Source organism: Callorhinchus milii, unplaced genomic scaffold, assembly GCF_018977255.1.
Source record: "Callorhinchus milii isolate IMCB2004 unplaced genomic scaffold, IMCB_Cmil_1.0 Scaffold18, whole genome shotgun sequence".
Taxonomy (NCBI): Eukaryota; Metazoa; Chordata; class Chondrichthyes; order Chimaeriformes; family Callorhinchidae; genus Callorhinchus; species Callorhinchus milii.
Genome location: NW_024704759.1, coordinates 10,681,976 through 10,706,552, shown reverse-complemented (window position 1 = coordinate 10,706,552; position 24,577 = coordinate 10,681,976). Strand labels below are relative to the sequence as shown.

The 24,577-nt window shown below is 39.2% G+C and overlaps 1 protein-coding gene across 2 annotated transcripts; it reads right to left on the bottom strand.

The window, feature by feature from the left end:
• Positions 1-651: 651 nt before the first annotated feature.
• Positions 652-24,577, bottom strand: LOC103190867 (cadherin-like protein 26). 2 transcript variants are annotated; one of them, XM_007911775.2, is made up of 17 exons: positions 24,503-24,577; positions 17,276-17,380; positions 15,514-15,633; positions 14,738-14,896; positions 13,203-13,350; positions 11,674-11,840; positions 11,017-11,148; positions 9,701-9,886; positions 8,774-9,045; positions 7,496-7,638; positions 7,003-7,236; positions 6,400-6,621; positions 5,606-5,730; positions 4,984-5,088; positions 3,971-4,060; positions 3,496-3,588; positions 652-2,379 (listed from the first exon to the last, which is right to left on the bottom strand). In XM_007911775.2, exons 1-17 carry the CDS (start codon positions 24,536-24,538, stop codon positions 2,176-2,178), a joined length of 2,541 nt encoding a protein of 846 aa, XP_007909966.2. In that variant the 5' UTR covers positions 24,539-24,577; the 3' UTR covers positions 652-2,175. The 2 variants fall into 2 exon arrangements, with proteins under 2 accessions (XP_007909966.2, XP_007909970.2); XM_007911779.2 differs by having other exon boundaries at positions 3,971-4,048.

Sequence of the window (24,577 nt, the reverse complement as noted above, 5' to 3'; positions counted from 1 at the left end):
TGCTAAAGCTGTTTTACAATGTTGAATTCACTAGAATTGAGCATTGTTTTTTTACAAGATGAGCATTGCACCTTTGTTCCTGTGCTAACAAATTGATATAAGTTTTTTTTCATTGCTACCACCTTGGGGGCAGTTCACGTCTTGAGGGTCAGTAAATTTACCAACTTTGATGCTTGACAATGGAACTTTAATGTAAGTGACCAAGGAGTTGTCCTTCAAGCTCTGTACCATTATCACCAAATGTTCTCTGCCCAGCTTCAAACCCCAGAAGCAGTTGCTTGCGTCCTTTCTCCACGAAGAGCTATATTCGACTCTTGCAGACATCGAAGAGAGGAAACTTTGATCCAGCTTTGTCAGGGATGGATCCTAATCCAAGTCCCATTTCTGTGACACCTGAAAATCTCCGCCAGAAATGCACCAGACCGTTTGTAATTTTCCATTGCGCAGTTAAGTGTGAATGTCAAAAGAGCACTGCAGCGTAGGAACTCTGATTTTGTAATAATAATAATTCCTGCATTTGATACAGTGCCTTTCATGTTGCGAGGATGTCTCAAAGCGCTTCACAGGAGTTAAAGCTGAGCGTAGTGAGTGTGTATTTTGTAGGCGACTGTGGCAGTCAGTTTGTGCGCAGCAATGTTACACAAACAGTTATCAAGTAAGTGAACAATTTTATTTTGCAGACATTAGAAAAATTACCTTGTTTTTTGACAAAAGTTCCATGGGATCTTTAACGTTCACCTAAAACAAGCATCTAATCGAAGGACAGCACTTCCAACAATGCAGCACATCTTCTGCACTGCATTGGAGTGTCATCTTTAGCTGAGTTCAAGACCCTGATGTGTGCCTTGAATCCACAAATACTGACTAAGGTAGAAGTGTTACCAACTGAGCCAGGCTGACACCCTAGCACCTCCAATAACCCAGCACTGTCCCAGTTCTGCACTCAATTGTCAGCCCTGGGTGTGAACGCAAAGTTCCAACATGGGGAACATAACCATAACCCATAACCTTCTGACCTGTAACAGTAAGAGGTTTTAATAATTGTGATATTAAACACAATTCCAATCTATTGAAACCCCTACCCGCAACTGAAAACATTTGGTAAATTTCCCTTCAAAGGTACTAATACATCAAACCCAACACCAATGAAACAAAATGTATCTTGGTACTAATATACAATATCCCTGTATATTCCATAAGAACTCAGTTAATTTCACAGATTGCATTGACTAGTTTTCTGTAGACTCTTATAGAGCAGTATTTCATAACAATTTCCACGTACACATTTAGTTTACCCAAAGTTTAAATCAAAAATGAAAAAAAAAGCATGGTAAGTCAAAATGCCTTATAAGAACATAAGAAATGCTAGATGAAAAAAGACCAAGGTTTATCTGGTTCGTCTTCCTGGCAGTTGCATGCACATATGTCCTGAACTACCCATGTGCTTTATCCCATAATGTTATTTCCTAAAAGATAATCATACTAATCTGTCTCAAACCACACTAATCTGTGTTTGAAAGAATCAGCATTTCCTGCTTCAACCGTCTCGCTAGGGAGCCTGTTCCACAGGTTCACTATTCGCTCACTGAAATAGTGTTTGTGTAGATTCATTCTGAATTTAGCCCCCTTCAATCGCAGTCCGTGTCCTCTGGTTTTACTATTCTGGACAAGTTAGAAACTGCCTAGCGTGATCTATATCATCTAACCCCTTTTAGAATCTTAAAGACCGCAATCATGTCGCCTCCCAATCTTCTCTTTTCCAGGGTAAGGGATGCCTTAATTGTTATTATTGTGATTCAAAGCAACAATAATAAAAGTAATCCTTTCATTTTGCATGGCATCTTTCACACCGGGAGGACATCTCAAAACACTTTGTAGGATACACTGTGAAGTGCAGTGACTATATTTCATAGACAAATGTAGATTATGGTGCAAAAAAATCCGTTAGAAACCTATTACTCTGTGAAATAAGAATGAAATATTCAGCATGCTTCTTAAAGCTCGACACTTACGGTTTAAAAAATGATGGACAATATTTTGTGAATTTAGAGGTATGGGAAAATAGATATAGTAATACGTAGTTTCTAAATGCATGGATTTACCTCATTAACAGTGTAAAAGTAGATAATAATTATATAACAATTTGGTAGCAAGGTCATCGTATAGCATTCCTTTTCACCACTGATCATTCAGTTGACAGGCATTAGCAAGATTGTTAAACTTCGACCCCAGTTGAGACAGGTAGGTGTAGTTACCACTTTGTTCAGTGTGGGTCAAAGAGTCCAGAGAGATTAAACTGTCGTCTCTCCCTTCGTAAATGTAAGTACGGGGGCCATAATCTTCACGAACTGCGTCCAAGTCATTATGAAAGTAAATTCTCTGAAAATAAAACATGACCATCATAATAAATAATTATTCTCTCATTTAATATAGCATCTAAAACATTGTTAAAAATACAATAAAGATTTAGTCACTCCATCCACAACTGTTTGTGGGACACTGCTGTGCGCAATTGGTTGCTGCGTTTCGTCCACAAAACACACAGTCACTACCCTTTACAGTACATTTTGTGAAGCGCTTTGAGATGCCTTGAAGATGTGATAAGGTGCTATATCAAATGCAAGTATTATTATTATTATCTATTAAAATGGAGAACATCTCAAAGCGCTTCACAAAATTTGTGTAAAGTTTAATGACTGTGTATTTGTAGATGAATGCCGCAGGCAATTTGCGCTCAGAATCAGCCCACAATCAATCAACCATGAAGATGAAGGACCAATTTATTGCCGCAACAACGGCTTCCGCGTGATTCCTGTACTGTTGTTACAAACGATAGCACAGTCTTGACTGGACAGTATTGCAGGAAGTATCCTTAAATCTCTTAATTTAAAGGAGCAAATTATCAATCTCACTGTAACACGTTTTTTAAAAAAAAAATGTTTTAACTCCTCCAGAGGTTAGATTACCCAGCTGGTCTTAGCATTCAGGTTCATTTGTTTGATTTCAATGAATTGTCATTTGCGCTCTAAACATTGCCCTCACCAGTCTATTGCAAATTGTGACATACACATAGAATCTGCCCGGGCTAGCTGGTCTCAACATGAAGTTATCATGGAACAGATCTAATGATCTATTAACCATTTAATAGATCTTTACATTCTAGGTTCATTACATCCATTTATACAAATATACAGTCCCATAAATATACAGTCACTACACTTTATAGTATATTTGGTGCAATGCTTTGAGATATCTAGAAGACGTGAACCTTTGCTTGAACAGGCTTTGTTCATGTCAGAAAGTCCTGGGAGGAAAATGTTAGCGTTCTACCTGGAAATGGTTTGCAAATCCAATCTACAATCGGAGTGGTTTACCACAGTACCCTCTCGGGCCACTTTAACACAGAAACCTTTCAGTAATTAAATAAATCAATGAATAATTCCCTTTGTCAACGAAAGTAATTTCCTATACAACTTGCAATGATGACTCCCTTACCTGATTTAAGTGTTGATCCAGGTCGCTCCCACATGTTGGAATGCGTCTGTCGAGAGATGAATGCTTCTTTGAACCATTGAAACGTAGTGTTCCCTGAATGATAAAATTCATATGCTTCAGAGTGAAATCAATTTTAAATAATACAAAAGAATTATTAACACAATAAATTGCATACGCATGGCGCCTTTCATGTAGGATAACATCTTACATCAATACTTCAGCCAGCGATAGGAATTAAGAATATAATTATTTGGTGAAAATATTCCACGGAAGGTTTTGAATCTCAATCTAAAGAGTCACTTGTAGTGGTGAGGCAGTTACCCAGAGCAGGATAGGATAGTGAGGTGACCAGAGGCTTGGTCAAAGTGTTAGGTTTTGAAACAGGATTTGAAAACAGCTACAGAGGAACGAGGCGGAGGGGTAGAGAGAAAAGGTTTCCAACTTTAATTGAAGATAGAAGTGTACATGTTCTTACCAAATGTCTCAAGCTGTCCTGAGTTCTCAAGGCGTAGCCAGATAAGGTATGGCTTCGGGCCATTCTTTGTACTGAAGCCTGAAATAATTGCTGAAATACAAATCATGACATCAATCTATTTCCCCCCAACCCACCCCCACCCACATCCCCCACCAGCAGTAGGAATTATGTATATAATTATTCTGGCAGTTTAATGTATCATTGAGGGATACCCCTGAAACAGATCATGGCTTCTGACCTGGGTGTATCTCAATGAGGAAGCTGTCCTGAGTTGCACTTAGGGAGATCATTCCAGGAATAGAGGCCAAGGGAGATAATGCCAGGAAGATTCCAAGAACAAAGGTTGAACGGGAGGAGTTGGGACTAACATGCAAGTTTAAGATACATTGACAAGAGGTAAACAATAAGATAAGCAGATGGAACAAGGACAGAAGTCCTGATTAAAATGACACATGGGCAATCTAAGCAACAAGGAACAAGTTAGAGATAAAGGATAGAGAACAAAAGAGGAGCTGGGCACTTGGGGAGATATCAAGTTGAGATACTTGCCGGGAACCACTAACTGCGAGAGATATCAGTGCTTCCCGGACAGTCGGCATTTCTTGAAGCTCAGTCGTCTTAAAGTATAGGATTGCATGTAGTGCTCGGGTGTTTTATTTTTGCGAGGATGTGCCGTATTCGGGAAATTCTGTCTGTAGATTATTACCCGTTGAATAAATAAGAATGGGTTTAAATAAATAAAGCGTTGTGGGTAGGATAAAGGAGGAAAAAAATATACTCTGGGAGATATACAGTACCGTGACATTGCAAAAAAGCTGCCAAGAAAATATTCTCACTGTAAGTGAAATTACATTGTTGACCATCCAGAAGATGCTTTCAAGACTATATTATCAGATTATAGATCTTTAAGAATTTTTCTTATGCAGCCTTTATGCATCTGTTCCCACCTCCCTGCACTGTGGTGTTTTTTGCACACTGAAGACTGCAAGGAAATAGAGAAAACCGCTGCTTACTTTTTGTGGCAAAATATTTTCAGTTTTCAATCGATATGTGCCTGAAGGTTGCAATCCAGTGTTTAGCATCTGTATGTTTGTTGGTCTGTTGTGAATTGTGCTGGCCTGTTAAGAAACAAGAAGTAAGCTTAATATGTCAAAGCATTGACAACTTCCCGCCTACCTATTACACACACTCCATTACCCACTGAGCCTGAATGGTCATTGGCATGTTTTCATCAATACACTCCAGACAAGCTAAGTGCACTGTCTGTAATGCTCACCAACTTTACAGATAGAATGCCCAAATCTCATGCAGTATAAAAGTAATAAGCTGCAACTCTAAGACATCACCAGACCCCCCCCCCCCCCCCACCCCCACAAAAAAAATGTATTTCTTTCACAGAATACAGCTCCCCAGTCCAGAGACGTTATTGCATTACAAATAAGGACCACTAAAGATTTTTTAATTCACGTACTGGCCGCCGAGTTTTATTTCTACAAAATACGCAGTCACTACCCTTTACATTGTATACCATGATGCTATTATTATTATTATTTATATACTCATTATTTCGAACCTGCTTGCTATAAGATTACAGTCTAATCATGCTTAGATTTTAAATGGTTTATAAATCCTTACCTCGGATGATGCACCTCCTCCTTCTTCATTATACTTTATCAGTGTCCCGAAAGGTGCATCATAATCAATTGCATTTGAATTGCTCTTTACATTGAACTGACACAATAGCAACAAACATGAAATAACTATATGGAGAGAAAACAGTAAGAACAATATGAGTGAGTAAAAATAATAATCTCACTGCAGTAGTCTGTCATATTGTCCTGGATGATATGTTTTAGTTAAGTGTATGCCATGTAATCAATTAAAGAATTGCATTACTTTTACATAATACAATAACTGATATACTGTATTCTTAAATACAGTTTTAATTTTGAAACTGTTTTCCTGTAAGCTTTTTTAAGAACTTATAGCTTCGAAGTTGAGACTAAATTCAACAATTTTCCAGATTCTGGTCATTCTAAAATGCTACTTTACATAGAGTAAATCTGGAGCCTGGTGGAATTTCTCCCCAACAAAAGCTTCCAAATGTTCAATAAGAGAATCAGCCTCTTTCATGCTAAATCGTTCTGAATGGCTCACAGATTAATTTGTGCAAATGTGATTGAAATTCTCCTTTTGCTGATCCACATGTCCCCCAATGTGAAAGCACTACATAAATGAAAGTTGTTGTCGTTGCTGTTCACATGGCAAGCTATTCAAATTGCTCAGATAAACATTAATATTAAAATAAAGGTAAATTGATAAAAACACAGAACAGATTTGTTTTTAATTGACTGCACTGTGAAGGAGAATAAGGTTTTAAACTGCTGAGAATTGACATCTTGTCCTAATCGAAATGTTTCTGTACTTACGCAGAAATAATAACAAAGCAACAAAGAGCATTGCAATGAGGATGCCAGCTCCGATGGATCTAGTGTCACTTAAACTTTTGCATTTGTTCTCAGGATTACAGTGGCACACTCGTAGTTTGAATGTACTCTCTTTGGAGACACCCTGCCGATCTTTTATGATGAAAAGCACATCGTAATATCCAAGTGCCAATTCTCCTTCTCTCAGAAGCTGTACAGAATCATCTGTCGAAAACAGTACAGCCACTACGTAAGCCTAATTAATAATAAATACATTTTCTACAATACGAAAGGCAAAATAAACAGTTGATTTAATTGCAACTACAAATATATTTTTATATTAAACAAGCATCTGTGGCAATGGAGTAAAGATGCAATGTTGGGTAAATGTTCACCCACAAAATACACAGTCAGTCCACGTTACAATACACTCCGTGCAACACTTTGAGATGTCTCAACAATGTTATTAGGCTCAATATCAAATGGAAGGATTATTATTATTATGTAATCAACTATTCTGTTTGATTGAACAAGGATACTAGTATAGTAGAGTAATAAAAATGTCTTTGGTTCCTCTTTCCATTGGCATCCCCAAAGAAGTCTCACCTTTTACTTCACCTAATTTCCATTTCTCGATTCCAGGTTCTTTGTTATCCACGAGCTCAAATGTAAAGGGTCCACTAAATGGATCCATGTCATCATCTGCTGCTTTGATGTCTATATATGGCGAATTACTATCAATACACACATATTGTTCTGGGGAGACTAAATATGGTGTGTTGTCATTCTCATCTTTTATGTCCAAATGGATTGTAGCAGTTCCAGTGAGGGGAGGGTCAGCTAGAGGAGAGAAGATAAGAAGTTCCTCAATAATTATTCATGATACACCATCCCTACAGTTACCAGGGGAGACTAGAGATCAGTAATTGCAGAACCTATAACCATGCATTGCACACTTTAAATTTATATTTATGAACAGGTCAAGATGCTCTATTTTTTCACATGTGCGGAATTTTACTTTTGAAGTAAAATACTCCAGAGCAAATTTCAAAAAAATTCTTTGAAGCATTATCAAGGTTCTTGCAAAACGAGAACTCACCATCGTCAATCGCATGAATAATAATATTATAACTAGTTCCATTCACAAAAGGTGACTCTCGATCCATCTCTTTGACTGTTTCGACCTCACCAGTCACTTCATTTACAGACACTAATTTTTCTGGGTCAAATGCCTTCACGTATCTATCAGGAAAAAAAAGGTGGTAAAGAATTATTTAAAACTCAGAAAGATAAAACGGATCGTCTCATCGGTCAATGGATCACGTGGCGAGATCCAATGCCATAGAGACACATAAACTGGTGTCTTGTAACTCAGTGGTTAGAGCACTCGCCTCGCAAGTGGAGATCTGGGTTCAATTCCTGGCAGGATAAAACCTTAAGCAAGTTTCCTTACTTCACACGTCTCTGTTTACCTAGCAGTAAATAGGAACCTGGTTGTTAGTCGATTGGCGTATTGCTTTTCCGGGGGTAATAAATTCTTCAAAAAAAAATAATAATAATAAATTGGTCACTTCAATCCATGACTGTTTGTGGGACACTGCTGTCCGCAATTGGCTGCCGTGCTTTGCCCACGAAAATATAGTCAATTCACTTTACAGTGTATTCTGTGAAGCGTTTTGAGACGTCTCGAAGACGTAATAAGGCGCTATATCAAATGTAAGGATTATTATTATTACACTAGGAAGAACTTTGGTTCGATTGCTGATTTGTGCTAAGTTACCTGATCTCTCTTAAAGTGCCAATCAAATTTGTACTGTTGGTTTCTGTGGCCCATCCATCCTCCCAAACCTGAATTTTCCACCCAAACCTTTCTTCATCATAAGCATGGTGTTTCCAGTAGTATTTTACAAGTATTTTAGAAACAGTATTGAGACGTTAAACCGATGGCCCATCTGCCTGTTCAGGTGGACGTTAATGATCCTGCGGTACTATTTGAAAAGAGAAGGGAGTTTCTCTCTTCTGGTGTCGTGGCCAACGATCTCCATAAGTAAAATTGGTCATTGATTTCTTGGCTATTTGTGGGACATTGCTGTGCGCAATTGTGCTGCCATGTTTCCCCACAAAGACACAGTTCACAGTAATTCCTGTGAAGCGCTTTGAGACATCCTTCCGACGTGATAATGTGCTATAGCAAATGCTAGGATTATTATTGTTACCTCGGGCACCATTGTTCCAACTTTTTTGGAGCACTTAATGCATATCTTTAAAAATGCTTCAAGCTCTGTGATTCTTACTTGTGAATGATCAGGGAACTGTTATCTCTAATCTCTGTTCTGCTCTTAAAATCTCCAATAATGGGCAATTTTAACATTCTTACCTGATTTTATTTTTATAAAATGCATCCGGATCATAAGCACTGATTGTCCCCAGCTTCTCTCCAGGCTGAAGACCTTCTATCCGTTTGATTAGTATATTAGTAACATTAAAAATAGGGGCATCATTTTCATCCACCACTTCAATAATTGCAGTTTTGCTTTCTGATTCGATCTTGCTGTTTTTGTCATTATCGTCCCCGCAGATAAATAACGGTTCTTCATTTTCAACAACAATCTTGAGTTTCCTCTGTGGACCGCCCTCGTAATCCATTTGCTATAGTATTAATACAGTGAAACAGAAAATGTTATTTCAGAAGTAGTTTGGTAGCTTTGAAATATATTATCACCTCAGCAAAGGGAAAGTGAACTAAACAATTGAGCCAGTATCAAAGTGAAGATGGTTGTCTCTGGTTTCCGAGTAGTTTTCTGCGTGGTTTTCAGTTAAAGAAAACCAAGAGTGAATTTATTTACCTTTTCTTGTGTCCGACACAGGTGGAAACCCATCACCGTGCTTAAGAGTATCCAAACTAAGCTGAGATTAATCCTGCTCACCTAATTCCAGAAAGTATTCGGTGCGGGTTGGCAAGAGCTAAGGCTTGGGGGACCCCAGAGTATGCGTTGGGGTAACTGCTGGAGTCTAACCAGCTAAAACTGCATAGGTTGCCATTGATATAACAAGAGTGAAAAGCATACCTCTTTATTACTCTCCATATCATAGTCCAGGTTAGAGTTTTTTTTAACCTACTACACTGTTGGAAACAGTTCTGTTGAGGTCCAATGGGGAAACGAAAAAGACTACAGGAAGAAATGTAGCAACTAAAAGGAACATGATTTCATCATGACTGTGCCTTGCAAAAGGGGAGCAATATTTATTTATACCAAGAATAACGCAGGACCGTACAATTTCACATTTATCTCAAATGTCTCACCTTTATTAGAGTTACAATGCCATCATTCGTTTCTGCATCTGTCTCAATCTTGAAGTTTCCGTGTTCATTTCCTTCTGTTATTGTATACTTTGCTCGCCAGGCTGGCGTATTGGGAAGATCTTCATCTGTAACCTTTACTCTTAGTATAACTGAATTAACGTCACTTTCATGCGCACTACCTGAGGCCTGCAAGTCCAATAACATATTTAAAATCTGATGTTGAAGATGAAATAGGCCCACAAGGTGATTTATTTTAGAATCTGTTGTGTGCAACTGGCTGCTGTGTTTTGCCTACAATATATAGTCAATTCACTTCACAGTATAATCTGTGAAGCGCTTTGAGATGTATCGAAGACGGGATAAGGCGTTAAATCAAATGCAAGGATTATTATTATTATTTTAAAGATGAAGCCAACACACAAAAAAGCCCATGATACCACCTACCCCAGTTGTGGGCAGAGTTGGGATACTGTGAAGTCCACCAGGGCATGGTGACGTAGTTTGCTGTTGTGTTCTCATCTCTATTAATGCTCAATGGTTTACTTATTATCATTCATCAATTTCATTTATGCATCATTTCTCACACAAGTATGCTTGTAGTATCTATTATACTGATATGGTAGTACAGTATAAGTTGTTTGAGACAGTCATCACATATCAAATGCAGTATACAAGTGCAACTTGTTTTTGAATCCAGTTGACCAGATATTCCATCTTTATGATGATGCTTCTAAATAACAAAAAATACAAAGTATATGTTTCACCCACAAAACGTACAGTAAATTCACTTTACAATATATTTTGTGAAGTGCTTTGAGACGTCTCGAAGATGTGATAAGGCTCTATATCAAATGCAAGGATTATGTGGAGTCCTGTAGCTCGCCTCGCAAGTGAGAGACCTGGGTTTGATTCCCGGCAGACAAAATCTTTGGCAAGCTTCCTTACTCCACCTGCCTGATAATAATCCCTCAAGAAAAAAAAACAATAATAAATCGGTCACCTAATTTCACAACTTTTTGTGGGACGCTGCTGTGTGCAATTGGCTGCTGCGTTTCATCCACAAATATCCAGTCATTTCATTTTCCAGTATATTCTGTGAAGTGCTTTGAGACGACTAGAAGATTTGAAAAGTGCTATATCAAATGCAAGGATTATTATTATTATTATTAGAATTATTATACTGACTGTAAATCTAGAAAGAAAATGCATTTGGAAGAACTATGATACAAGAATGAGTATGCTCATCAAAAAAATCTAAGTAGAAGTCCCCGTAATCTTAGAAAGTTTATAAAATATGTATTTTGATTAATACTTACACTTTGACTGTCAAAAACAGGAGGATGATTGTTGCCATCTTTAATATTGAAATGTATTGTGGTTGTGGAGGATAGTGGTTTAGGATAGCCATCGTCTCTTGCTCTGATGACTAAACTGTAAAACTTCAACTTCTGTAACAAGGAGACAACAACGGCACAATGTAAACTTTATTTTGCATACTGTTGGATATGCCAACATAATCGGGGTGGGTGAGGGGGTAGCTGAGATCAGGGAGGGTGGAGGGCAGAGAGGGTAGGGGTGGCTGAAGGCACGGTCAAAGTGGAGCGTCTTGGGACGTGCCTTGAAGGAGGCAAAGGAGGGAACAAGGCAAAGGGATTGTGGGATGGAGTTCCAGAAGGTGGGGGCAGAGAAGCTGAAGGTCCGACCGCCGATGGTGGTCTCTTGTTTTCTCGTCTTGGTGCATACTTTTAGTAAAAGACACATAGATTCTTTGCACAGTTTGAAAATTAGCTTAAAAGTCGGAATATGTTTGAGCATGAAAGGAACTTATTCAAACTGGTAAATGGCCTCAAATTCAGCATCCAACAGCCTGTGTGGAGCCTTCTAGTGTTTTCAAGCATATAAATCAGGAGCAAAATGGAAAGTACACAGTATTAATTTATTTTACATAAATGCAACCTGTTAAATTCTCATACCTGATAATCCAAACAACCTTGAAGTGTAATTTCTCCACTATCTTGAATCATTGCAAACATCTTAGGACTACTGATTTGAGTTTGAGAAATCAAAGTGTATGAAACCTTGGAGTTACGGTTATTTTTCTCATCCTTATCAACAGCTTGAATTCTGTAAGCGATTTGACCTAAACCAAAAAGAAAACAATGAGTCTTGCCTTTATCATCCATTTTTCCCTCAGCAACCAAGCTTTTTTTTACAATCCACCAAGAGCTACATCATTATATAAATCCTGTTTTGCCTCCAAATTACACAGAACATTACAGTATCAACAACAAATAGTTTGTACCCTGGAAATGGGTGAGAAGCTGTTCATATCTACAAAGCAGTACATTATTAAATCTCACAGTATGGAGGCAATGAGTTTCTTTCCTGACAAATGGACACTTTAGGCATAAATAAGTGTTCCAAGAAGAGACTTCAGGGCATAATTATTTTGTGCACAACAGCACCATTCTTCATCTACATAAAAATGGTTACTACATTCTACGATAAATCCTGCGAATCGCTCCGAGACGCTGCCCTGGAATGAAAGGTGCTAAATAAATTCAAGTTGTTGTTGGAGCACTTTGATATGTCCTCCTAACAAAAGGAAGTATATCGGTAAGGTTTTCGGATGCAGACGACCAATACAGTGGTGTAACAATCCAAGGTTTATCGAGTAACACAAACAGCTTAACTTATTCTTAAAACTGAGACCATAGATACAATAGAATTGATATCGATTCCACTGGGAAATGTGCTGACCCTCTACACAACTCCAACTATTTCAAAGTTACATATTTCTTTTGTGTGTTTCTAACTCCATCTTCCCTTGTCGCAGAGATAGCCTCCACCTTTCGCAGGCTGCCAGCCATCTTTGAGCAGGCTCTTTCCGCATGGGAAAATAACTGATAAGGAGAAAGAGATACGGACAGCTAATTGGGATGATTCCTTTCCTGTTACTTAGTCTTCAGCTAATCACATTTCCAGGATCGTGTTTCTCTCTTGTTTTCGCGTTTTCATATCTGTGCTCAAGGACATGATTACTCAATTCTTAGATTGGAAGATGACATTGGGATCTAGGCACTGAAGGAAGGAAACTCATCAGAGCCTGACCTCAGCCAGAGTCAAGCCAATATATCTTTACCTAACCCTGAATGGCACATGTACCCTCTCAGGGGCCCTCAGTTAGTCGTTCCTTGTCCATGCCCAAATAGCTAAGGAATGCAATACTAAACATTAGACAATACTAGACTGTAAGTGTTTGGTTATATTTTAAAAGTATACTGATAAAAAATCTTAAAAACAGTAAGCATGACACATATAATCTTACCTATCCAATGCAATTTTTATTACTGTAAACAAAACTATTTTTTAAACCATTCAGTAAGACAAAATCAAAGTCCATAATTCACATTGAGTAGCGTACCTACTTTATTTATAATTAATTTTATCATTTCATTAGGTGTGCTGTACATTTAAAATATGAAGTAATCAAAATGCTCACCTTTACCAAGGACTTCAGGAATCGTTATATTCTCCACTATTTTGGGGAATTCTGGAGGATTGTCATTGATATCTTTCACCGAGATATAATAACTCTGTAAACGGTCTAAATTAAAGGAGTCATGACTTCTCAAAGCAAAAACTGTCATCTAGAGGTAAACAGATATTTGATTATTCAAAACATGCTAAACTAATATACAAATATTTTAAATGTGATGTGACAGCTTTACAATATTGGGCTAAGCTTTCTCTTCATTTTTGAAAAATGAGACGTAGAGACAACAACAATAACAACAAATTGCATTTGTATAGCGCCTTTCATGTCAAGAGAACGTCCCAAGGCTTTGGACAATCGAGAGTTTGCACCCGAGCTGTGGTTTGGAATCAATAGGAGGTGGCAGTGAAAAGATGATCAAAGCACAGTCAAAAAGTCTTGAGATGGACCTTGAAGAAGGCAACGAGGCAAAGGGACTCTGGGATGGAGTTCTAGAGGGTGGGGGCATAGAGACAGGTAAGGTAAGAGTGAAACCAGAGAAGGACAGAAGGTGGAGCTGAGAGGGGAGGCGATGCAGAAGAATAAAGTTGTTGACAGGGTCGAAGGCAGCAGAGAGATTGAGAAGGATGAGGAGACAGAGAGGGCCCTGATCACAGTTGGACAGAATGTAATTTGTAACTTTGAACTAAGGCAGTCTCTGTGCTGTGGGCAGCACAAAACCGGATTGGAGGGGTTCATACAGGGATTGGCGGGAGAGGAAAGAGTGAAGCTGCGTAGTAATGACTTGTTTCAGGAGTTTGAACAAAGTATTAATATAAGTAAATGTATATTTTAATGGGTTTGCACAAATAATAATTCTTGCATCCAATATAGCACCTTATCAAGTCTTCGAGATATCTCACTGCGCTTCACAGAATACACTGTAAAGTGAATCAACTGTATATTTTGTGGGTGAAATGTATCAGCCAATTACGCACAGCAGTGTCCCACAAACAGTTGTGGATTGAGTGACTGAATTATTATTTTTTTTGAAGGAATTATTACCCTGCAAAAGCGATCTGCCAATCGACTAATAACCAGGTTCCGACTTAAACTGCTAGGTAAACAGAGGTGTGTGGAGTAAGGAAACTTGCCCAACATTTCGCCAGGCTGGGGACTGAACCCAGGTCTCTCGCTTGCGAGGCGAGTGGGACGTCTTGGGACGTCTTGACAGCGCCTTGGGACGTCCTCCCGACGTGAAAGGCGCTCTATAAATGGAATCTTGTTGTTGTTGTTGTTGAGTGCTCTAACCACTGAGCTACAGGACTCCACTGAATGGGGGGATTTTATATATATATATACACAATACAATTTACATTTATATAGTGCCTTTCACGTCACAAAGACATCTCTGTCACAGAGCTGACTGTGCTCAGATGGTGACCAAGGGGCGGGGTGGAGGGGGAGGTGGAGAGTTGAGGAGATTTAGGGCGGGGTTCAGGGGGAAAGGTGACCGAAAGTGCATCAATTTAATCATTTAACAAACTGAATTAAATTCTTACCTTAAATTGGGGATGTTTTTCCCGATCAACTTTGCGAGTAACGAATAAATCTCCAGTAGTTTGGTTTACTACAAACAGGCCTTGTTCTGGATCTTGATCAATGCCAGAGCCCATAATTCGATACTTCAATTCATTATTTATTGAATTGTCATTATAAAGCTAAATGTATAAAAAAAATTATAAAGATTGATTTGTTACACCGGACTTGTTACACGATAACTTGAGCATATAGAGATCAATTTAATTTGGTTTAACATTGTAGTGGGAATGGATATTTTGTATTTGATATGTTTTCACAGAGTAAGCTGATGGGTAGCAATTGAAATCCTCACATTAAGTAGCGCATTGACCACTGTGTGTCCGGACTCATCTTACATTTTTTTTAACCATGTTCTTTCTTTTGTAAACAGTAATACAAACTAAGCCATCTTGCTTCAGAGAAAAGCCTGACGTGGTCGCTTTCTAATCACTTTAAATATCCTCTGAAAAATATCTAGGCATTGATTTTATTAGCTCTCTAATCGGACTACTACTGCATAAGAAGTACTACGCCACTTGTAAAGATTTTGAGTGGATTTGGACGCTTGCTTTCAAAACCATCGCCTGACAATTTAATCAATGGCAACGGCTCCAGTGGAACAATTCTTTTTTCTTGAGCAATGCTGAACAGACTTTTGAAGCTGCAAACAGTAAGTCCAATGTATAATGCTAACAAACCCTAAATTTCAGCAAAGGTTTCCAAAAGTCTCCTCACGTTCTTCAGTTCTAATTCTTACCTTTGCAATGAATTTAGGAAAAGGTCCTTCATCTTCTTCAGTGACACTAAAAGTAGCAAGAACCCAATCACGTTTTTGACGACTTAACATAGTTGGCTTGATTCTTTTTCTCTTCAAGTCCTGAAACATAATTGTTTTCATTTCTTTCATTGAATTTATTTTTAGCATCAATACTCAGTTATTTCCCCATTGAACCAGCTCGCCTGCTGTTCTCCTTAATAATAATAATCCTTGCATTTGATATAGTGCCTTATTGCACATCGTTGAGACATTTCAAAGCGCTGCACAGAATATCTATCTATACTAATAAAATGACAGTATCTGTTCTGCGATTCAAGAAGGATCTCAATAACGAACACAAAATAAGCTAAGTAGTGGCAACAACAACAAAATTAAATTTTTAAGCACCAAGTCCTCCCACTATGTTCTCCCAAAAGGAGTCTTCCCACAGGAGTCTTCCCAGATAAGCATCAATAAGAATGAAATGTCTGTCTATCTGTGTGTCAATCTACATTCCATAGTGGATCCTCTGGTTGAAAGCGTAACTGCAACGAGTACAGCTAGTGGGTCAAAAAAAGGAAAGTGGTCTGTCCGGTGAATAGACAGCTCATTGTAAATGAGCTTGCAAAGCAGCAAAAGGGGAAGATTACAAGGAATTTCTTTTTGCACAGATTCGTTGCAGATGGAATGCCTTTCTGGGTGTGGTGGTTGAGGCAAGATCCAGATTAGCTTTAAAGACAGAACTACTATGAATAGATATCTAAACAGGAATAATTTACAAGGGTATGGAGAAAAACAGGTAAATGGGGCTGAATGAATTGATCTTTCAAATAGCCAATTCAGACACAATAACCTTCTCTGCGCTATAAATTTCTATGGTTGTAAGATCTATTGATGTCATTCTATTTTGACATGAAACTGTTTCCCCAACATAGCACAGCTGAGATCAGGAAGCTCACTGTGTCGGGAACTATGGGCGTACAGAGGTGTGCCCTTCTATTTTCTTCTTCTGTCTATCTATACTAATAAAACAACGATGTCTGTCTGTGTGTCAGTGTATCTGACAATCACGCCATAACCAATTGACGTGGAGACATGATTTATACCTCATCGGAAAGGTCTTGTAACTGGCAGTGTCATGGGCATATTTTTTTTTGGGGGGGAGTCTCCTATTATTGATGAGCTGTATTAAAAAATGCTTTAATTAAGCCCCAAAATATAAGGTATGCATCATATTCTGCAACTATGTAGCAACAGAGGAAAGCACACACTGTTCTGAGAGAGAGACTGAGAGAGGGAGACTGGGAGACATACTGAGAGAAACACTGAGAGAGAGATTAAGAGAGACTGAGGCAGAGACTGAGAGAGAGACACAGAGAGAGAGAGAGAGAGAGACTGACTGACTGAGAAAGAAAATATATTAAAGGAGTCCTCCCAGCTGAGCTTAATGTCTAAATGAAATGTCTGTCTGTGTGTCAATCTACATTCCATATTGGATCCTTTGGTTGCAAGCGAAGCTGCAACGGGTACAGCTAGGATATTATAAAGTCAATTGACTGTATGTTTTGTGGACGAAACGCAGCAGCCAATTGTGCACAGCAATCCTTCCCCCACAAGAATGCAATAGGCTTTCCCAGAGGGAATAATCCACTTTGAAATATGGATATAAGCTGCTGTAGATGCCTGGTTTCGTTTAACACTTCACATAAACATCATGTTCAAAAATAAGAACTAATAAAACAAAAATATATAAAATTAGTACCGATCTTGCAGTTCTAATGAGTTTAGATGATTTCTGTTGGAACCTTCCTTCTGATATGCGTCCCAAATTATTTCCATTCTGTTTTGAGGAGTTCAGCACAGTAACCTTGGAAAACATAAGTAAATAGCAATTTTAAGCACCAGCTGTGAAGCTGATCATCAATAACAGGATTGTAAAAAGAATAGAACTATAATGTAAGGGTGACCTTACTAGCCTCCGCACTGTCTCCCTACAGTGAACTGTGCCCATGAGCATAAAAAAGAGCATGTAACCTATCAAGCCCATTCCTTCTAAAGACGACACAAAAACATATGGACTGACTTTCACCACTCTATCTTCTGTAGAAACTTGTGTATAGGTACTCCCTGATAGGTACTCTTCTGTCCATACTATTCCTGGATGTCCTGTAGCTCAGTGGTTAGAGCACTCGCTTTGCAAACGAGAGACCTGAGTTCAATTCCAGGCAGAGGGCAAAACCTTGGGCAAGTTTCCTTACTCCACACAGAGCCTAATAATAATCCCTCCAAAACAAAAAACAATAATTAAATTGGTCATTTTTAATCTACGACTGTTTGTGGGACATTGCTGTGCGCAATTGGCTGCCGCGTTCGCCCACAAATTTACAGTCAATTCACTTTACAGTGTGTTCTGTGAAGCGCTTTGGACGTCCTCCCGACGTGAAAAGCACTATATCAAATGCAAGGATTATTTATTATTATTATTCAAGTCTCGAATGTTTCTCTCCACAAACACTTTTCGTTACTTACATTATATTTCTATTATAGCATGTTTGATTCAGGGGTTTGTAGCTTCAAGCTTCAAATCCAAAGTTAAACTCAACAGACACTTCCTCCATTCAGATTAGACATTAAACTGAGGTTCAGTCAACCTGTTTAGTTGGATATCAAACATCACATGAAAAGAGAAAAGAGTTTCCTCCAATGCCCTAACCAACCACCCTCCATTTGAATTGATTATTTACCTCATGGCTGTTTTGAATCTGGCTGACATCAATTGTGTTTGACAACAAAATGCTCACTGGCTAATTACCAGTGAAATTCTTTGGGATATTTTCACACAATAATGAAATATGAATTTTGGGTTCTGCCTTTCTCACGTTATAGGAATTCCATTACACTAATTCATAGGAACTCCAATTCAATCTACTTTGTGAGCAGTGTTTCTGTGTGTGATGTACATCGAGCTTTATAACTGGAAAGCCAAACATAATGAGCAGAGCTCTAGTTCAGGATTAACTGCAATGTAAACTGTATTAGTGAAGTATGCAATAATATATAATATAATAATAATATTCTTTGCATTTAATATAGTGCCTTATCACGTTGTTGAGATGTCTCAAAACTCTTCAGAATGTATTGACTGCATATTTTCAACTCGAGACCTGAGTTCAATTCCAGGTCAGGGCGAAACCTTGGGCAAGTTTTCTTACTCCACACAGAGCCTAATAATAATCCCTCCAAAAACCAAAAACAATAACTAAATTGGTCATTTTTAATCTACGACTGTTTGTGGGACATTGCTGTGCGCAATTGGCTGCCGCGTTCGCCCACAAATATACGGTCAATTCACTTTACAGTGTGTTCTGTGAAGCGCTTTGGGACGTCCTCCTGACGTGAAAGGCGCTATATCAAATGCAAGGATTATTATTATTATTATTTTGTGGGACGGTACGATATGATCCCAAGTGTTAATTTCAGTCTCGATATTGATGTGGAATCCCGTAGCAAAGTAGTTACAGCAAACGAGAGGATCCGGGTTTGATTCCCAGGGAAGGTGAAACCATCCGCACGTTTCCTTACTCCACACGCCTCTGTTCACCTAGCAGTAAACAGGAACCTGGTTGTTAGTTGATTCACGGATCACTTTCTGGGATAATAATACACTGTATTGCCATGGGTCATATCCTAGTTCAGTATACATAATGAACGATTTTAACTGAAGTTTAGGTGAAGGAATTATTAATGCTGATTGCGCTCAGTGCTTTCTTTCAGTAAGTTAACTAACATCACACTGCTACTTCTTCAGAGTGAGGGGAGACGAGCAGGTGGGGAATTAGGATTAGTGGAAATACACATGAAGTATAAACACAGCACAGCACTATTTGGACCGAATGGCCTGTCTAAGTACTGTAGATTCTAGGTAATTCCATGAGTGAAAGCACTCTCAGCCCAAAGGCTGTTTGAAACTCTAAAACCTGACTGATATCATGTATCCCACTTCAACCTAGTTCGCTTTGTCCTGATTCCATATTTTAAGTGTTCATCCCAAAAAAACTCCTTCACATGGTGCAATATGCATATAAGATATCCAGTATTTATCTTTAATTATATGCCTGAGTTCTTAAATGTTGGCGCAATAAAATATTTGATTTCCTGGAGACTGTTTCCAAGAAACCTGATTTTCAAGAAGAATTATATATTGCCTCGCCAAATGGGATGATTCATTGTTGATGATATCCTGTTGCCCTAGACAATACATCACCTTTAATATAATAATAATAATAATAATGCTTGGATTTGATATAGCGCTTTTCACGTCTTCTCGACTCTCAAAGCGCTTCACAGAATAGACTGTAAAGTGAATTGACTGTATATTTGTTGGCGAAACGCGGCAGCCAATTGCACACAGCAGTGTCCCCACAAACAGTCGTGGATTGAAAATGATCAATTTATTATTGTTTTGTTTTGGAGGGATTATTATTAGGCGTGTGGAGTAAGGAAACTTGCCCAAGGTTTCGCCCTGCCAGGAATTGAACCCAGGTGTCTCGCTTGCAAGGCGAGTGCTCTAACCACTGAGCTACAGGACTCCACACGGTGGATCAAGGGATCACTTGATCACCTCTGCAGGACTGGAGGTCATTGCAGTTGTGCTTTCAGCTGCCATACCCCAAAACATTGGAACCCTCTCCCTCAATCCCTGTGCCTTGTCCATCCTTCCCCTTTTTCAAGTCATGCCTGAAAACCTTCCTCTTCGAGCGAGCTTATAGTTACCCTTCCCAACTCATCCCTCCACAAGCTGCAGATCATCTAGAACTTTGTAGCTTGTGTCATCCCCTGCTCCAGCTCCATGAACCCATCACGTCCACCCTTGCCCGGCTCCACTGGCTCCCCGTCCCTCAGAGAATCGAGTTCAAAATTCTCGTCCTCACCTTCAAGGCCCTCCATGGCCTTCAACACTGTCGACCACTCCATCCTCATACACCACCTCTCCGCCTTACTCAATCTTCACGGATCTGCCCTTGCCTGGTTCGATTCCTATCTCTCTCACCTTCTCCACTTTGTTGCCTCTAACGGTTTCTCCTCCAGCCCCCACATTGTCACGTCTGGGGTCCCTCGGGGCTCTGTCCTTGGCCCTCTCCTCTTTAATATCTACATGCTCCCCCTTGGTGACATCATCCTCAGACATGCGGTCAACTTCCACATGTATGTAGATGACACCCAACTCTATCTTTCTTCCTCCACCTTCAACTCCAGGACCACTGCTGTCCTGACAGACTGCCTATCGGACATCAAGTCCTGGATAAGGGCAAATTTCCTACAGTTGAATGTGAACAAGACTAAGGCCCTCCTGATTGGCTCACGCCAGCGCCTCAGCACCTCAGGCTCTGGCAGCATCAACCTCCATGGTTGCACACTACAACCCACCAAGTCAGTCAGGAACCTCGGTGTCTTGTTCGACCCTCAACTGTCTTTTCTCCCCCACATTCAAGCCATGTTCATGCCTTCATCACTCCAGCCTGCTCCAAGTCTCCCACCCAGCCCACCCCACCATTGGCATTTGGGCCTTCAGCCTCTCTGCCCCCACCCTCTGGAACTTTATCCCACATTCCCTTCACCTCGCTCACTCCCTTGCCTCCTTCAAGGCCTGCCTCAAGACCCTCCTCTTGACCATGCCTTCGGCCACCCTCCTACCCTCTCTGCACCGCCACCCTCCCTGATCCCAACTGCCCCGCGCTCAGGTCTTAATCCCTGACTGTTCAGCGCCTTGGGACATCCTCCTGACCTGAAAGGTGTTTACCAATGTCTTTCTGTATTATATTGAGGCCCAGTTAATCAGCCACATTAGCCACAAAAAACATGCTTAATTCAAAGTATTTAACAGAGTTGAATTGACAGCATGATGAATTGGGTTACAGTTGCACAGTCATGCCTGGTGGATATTGGGCAACTGTGCGAGAATAAAAGGCGCTGAGTGGTTTTACACTTTATTGCCCTTGAGTCGTATGTTCCGCTCCCGGGACACAGGCAGCCATGCCCAGTGCATTTATCAGCGATAGGCTCACATTTCCAGATGTGCCAGTTTGTTTGTTCTTAAAACTACCAGTTGTAATCTGTGAAGGGGAACCCTCTTTCTCAAAGATGAGTTTCATCAAAAACTCACTCAGATCTACAATGATCTAGGATACATTGAATGCCCTTACAATCCTGTGTACTGAACACGATTTAACACGTACAGATTTTGATCATGTAAAACAAGATTTACAGTTCTCGCTGACCACACTCCAGCAATGTGTTTTGCCTTCTGGGTAAAATAACAAGCTGTCATCTGCTGTATTCATAATCAAGTGCTCTTGAGACTGAGAACTTGACTTTCCAGCTTGGTGGTTAGGTGAACAACATACACATCATAATAATAATGCTAGCATTTGACACAACACTTCATCACATCTTCAAGATGCCTCAAGGCTGTTTCCAAGAAACCTGGTATTCACACATTTACACAGTTGACATAGCGCCTTGTCACATCTTTGAGACTTCTCAAAGCGCTTATATGGTTCCCATGAACATATGTAGAGGATCCACACAGGGTTTAGGTCAATATGATTCCCTAAACCAAACTTGTCAAGAAGCAGTGGAATTGATCATTCAGCTTATTGCTGTTTGTGGGAGATTGCTGCTGCAGATTAGTTGTTTAAAATGCCCTTACTTAAATATTGCAATTACAATTCAAATAAAATTGACAACAAATTTATAAGGGTGTCAGCCTGGCTCAGTTCATTAGCATCCTTGTCTTTGGTCATTCATTTTTTCTGGCTGTTTGTGGGACATTGATGTGCGTAAATTGATTGAGTTTACACACAGTGATTGCTGAAGCGATTTCAGATGTTTAGTTGTTTTAAATCACTAAACCAAATGGATGTGTTATTACTGTTAGTTTATTCACAAACACTGAATAAGTTTATTTTTTGATGAGGCAGAACTTTCTCAATGTATCGATTTTATTTGAGCAATTACAACATTTGCAGTCCCCTCCACACACAAACACACACACGCACATTTTTCAAAGTGATGAAAATTTTTCAAACGCCCAGATTTTATTATTATTTGTATTTATTATTTATTTATTATTATTTATTACTATTGTCTCTTCTTAAAAATTATCAAAAAGCCTGATAATAATTCCTAAAAAAAAATTGGTCACTTCAATCCACGAGTATTTGTGGGACGCTGCTGTGCGTAATTGGCTGCCACTTTTCACCCACAAATATACAGTCAGTTCATGTTACAGTATATTTTGTGAAGTGCTTTGAGTGACTGGAAGACATGAAAAAGCACTATATCAAAATGCAAGGATTATTATTATTATTATTATTATCAAACAATTTGTCTACAGCATAACCAGCCATGAAATTAATGATCAAGTTACTGAAGGATTGTTTACCAGGACACCAGTAGAAACCCCCTTCTCTTTACAAGTCGTGCCTTAGCATTTCTAATATCCATCTGAACAAACAGACCGCTCTTTGATTTACCATCTCATGCAAAGATCGGCACCTGTTAACGTACTGCATTGGGGTTTTAAGTGATACTGTGATCCCAAAATATAGCTTGAAGCACAATATTCTGACTCAGAGGAGTGATTACTATCAGCTGAGGGAGGCTAACATTTACATAGTACACAGGAAAGTAATAAATATACAGTGCTTTGATTATAATATAATAATAATTATAATAGTAATCCTTGCATTTGATATAGCGCTTTTCATACCTTCTCGAGGTCTCAAAGCGCTTCACAGAATAGACTGTAAAGTGAATTGACTGTATATTTCTGGGCAAAACGCGACAGCCAATTGCGCACAACAGTGTCCCCACAAACAGTCGTGGATTGAAAATGACCAACTTATTATTGGTTTGTTTTGGAGGGATTAATATCAGGTGTGTGGAGTAAGGAAACTTGCCCAAGGTTTCTCCCTGCCTGGAATTGAATCCAGGTGTCTCGCTTGCAAGGCGAGTGCTCTGACCACTGAGCTACAGGACTCCACGGATTCCTGGCCTATTATATTGTGCGCAATCAAATATCAAGTTGTGAACACCATTTGATTGTGCTATCTGCCAAACAGTTTTAAACGTACTTTTTACAATGTTTTACACACAAAACTCTCACAAACTTACACATGCCTTCCAGCTTTATAAACTGTGTGTGAGTCAGTAAAAGTATAAATAATTTCCCTAAAGACATAGATTTTATCACAGTCAGTTCAATGGCTTATCCTTGAAACATATCACATCTGTATTATTCCATTTCACGGAAAGAAACACCTCAAAGCACTGCATGAAGAAAAATGTCAGCAGTTGTTCATTGCAAATACAGTAAAGGTAGAAAAAAAANTCCAAAAACTTAGTGAATAAAAGAAAAAAATCAACCAAAGGAAGATTGAGATGCTGCATCGAAAACTGGAAACAGTAAATGTGTTCTTGAATGACATTTATGAATTTATCCTACGTATAGTTTTCTCTCGTATATTTACCTGAAATATTACGTACTAACAAAAAACTAAATGTTACAAACGTCTTTCACAGGATAAAGTGTACTTTGTGGGAGAAATGCAGCAACCAACTGTGTGCACCAATAATAATAATCTTTGCATTTGATATAGCGCCTTATCACATCTTTGAGACGTCTCAAAGGCCTTCACAGAATATACTATAAAGTGAATTGACTGTATATTTTGTGGGAGAAACGCGGCAGCCAATTGCACACAGCAGCGTCCCACAAACAGTCGTGGACTGAAGTAACCAATTCATTATTATTATTCATTTGAAGAAATTATTACCCCCAGAAAAGCGATCTGCCAATCGACTAACAACCAGGTCCCTACTTACTGCTAGGCAAATAGAGGCACGCGGAGTAAGGAAACTTGCCCAACGTTTTGCACTGCCGGGAATCGAACCTGGGTCTCTCGATATTATAGTATTTAACACTTACCCCTGTTAGAAGTAGCACTAGAATGTGAGTTTGCATGTCTGGATGTCGTGTAAAGAAGCGCCGCAGCACAATGTA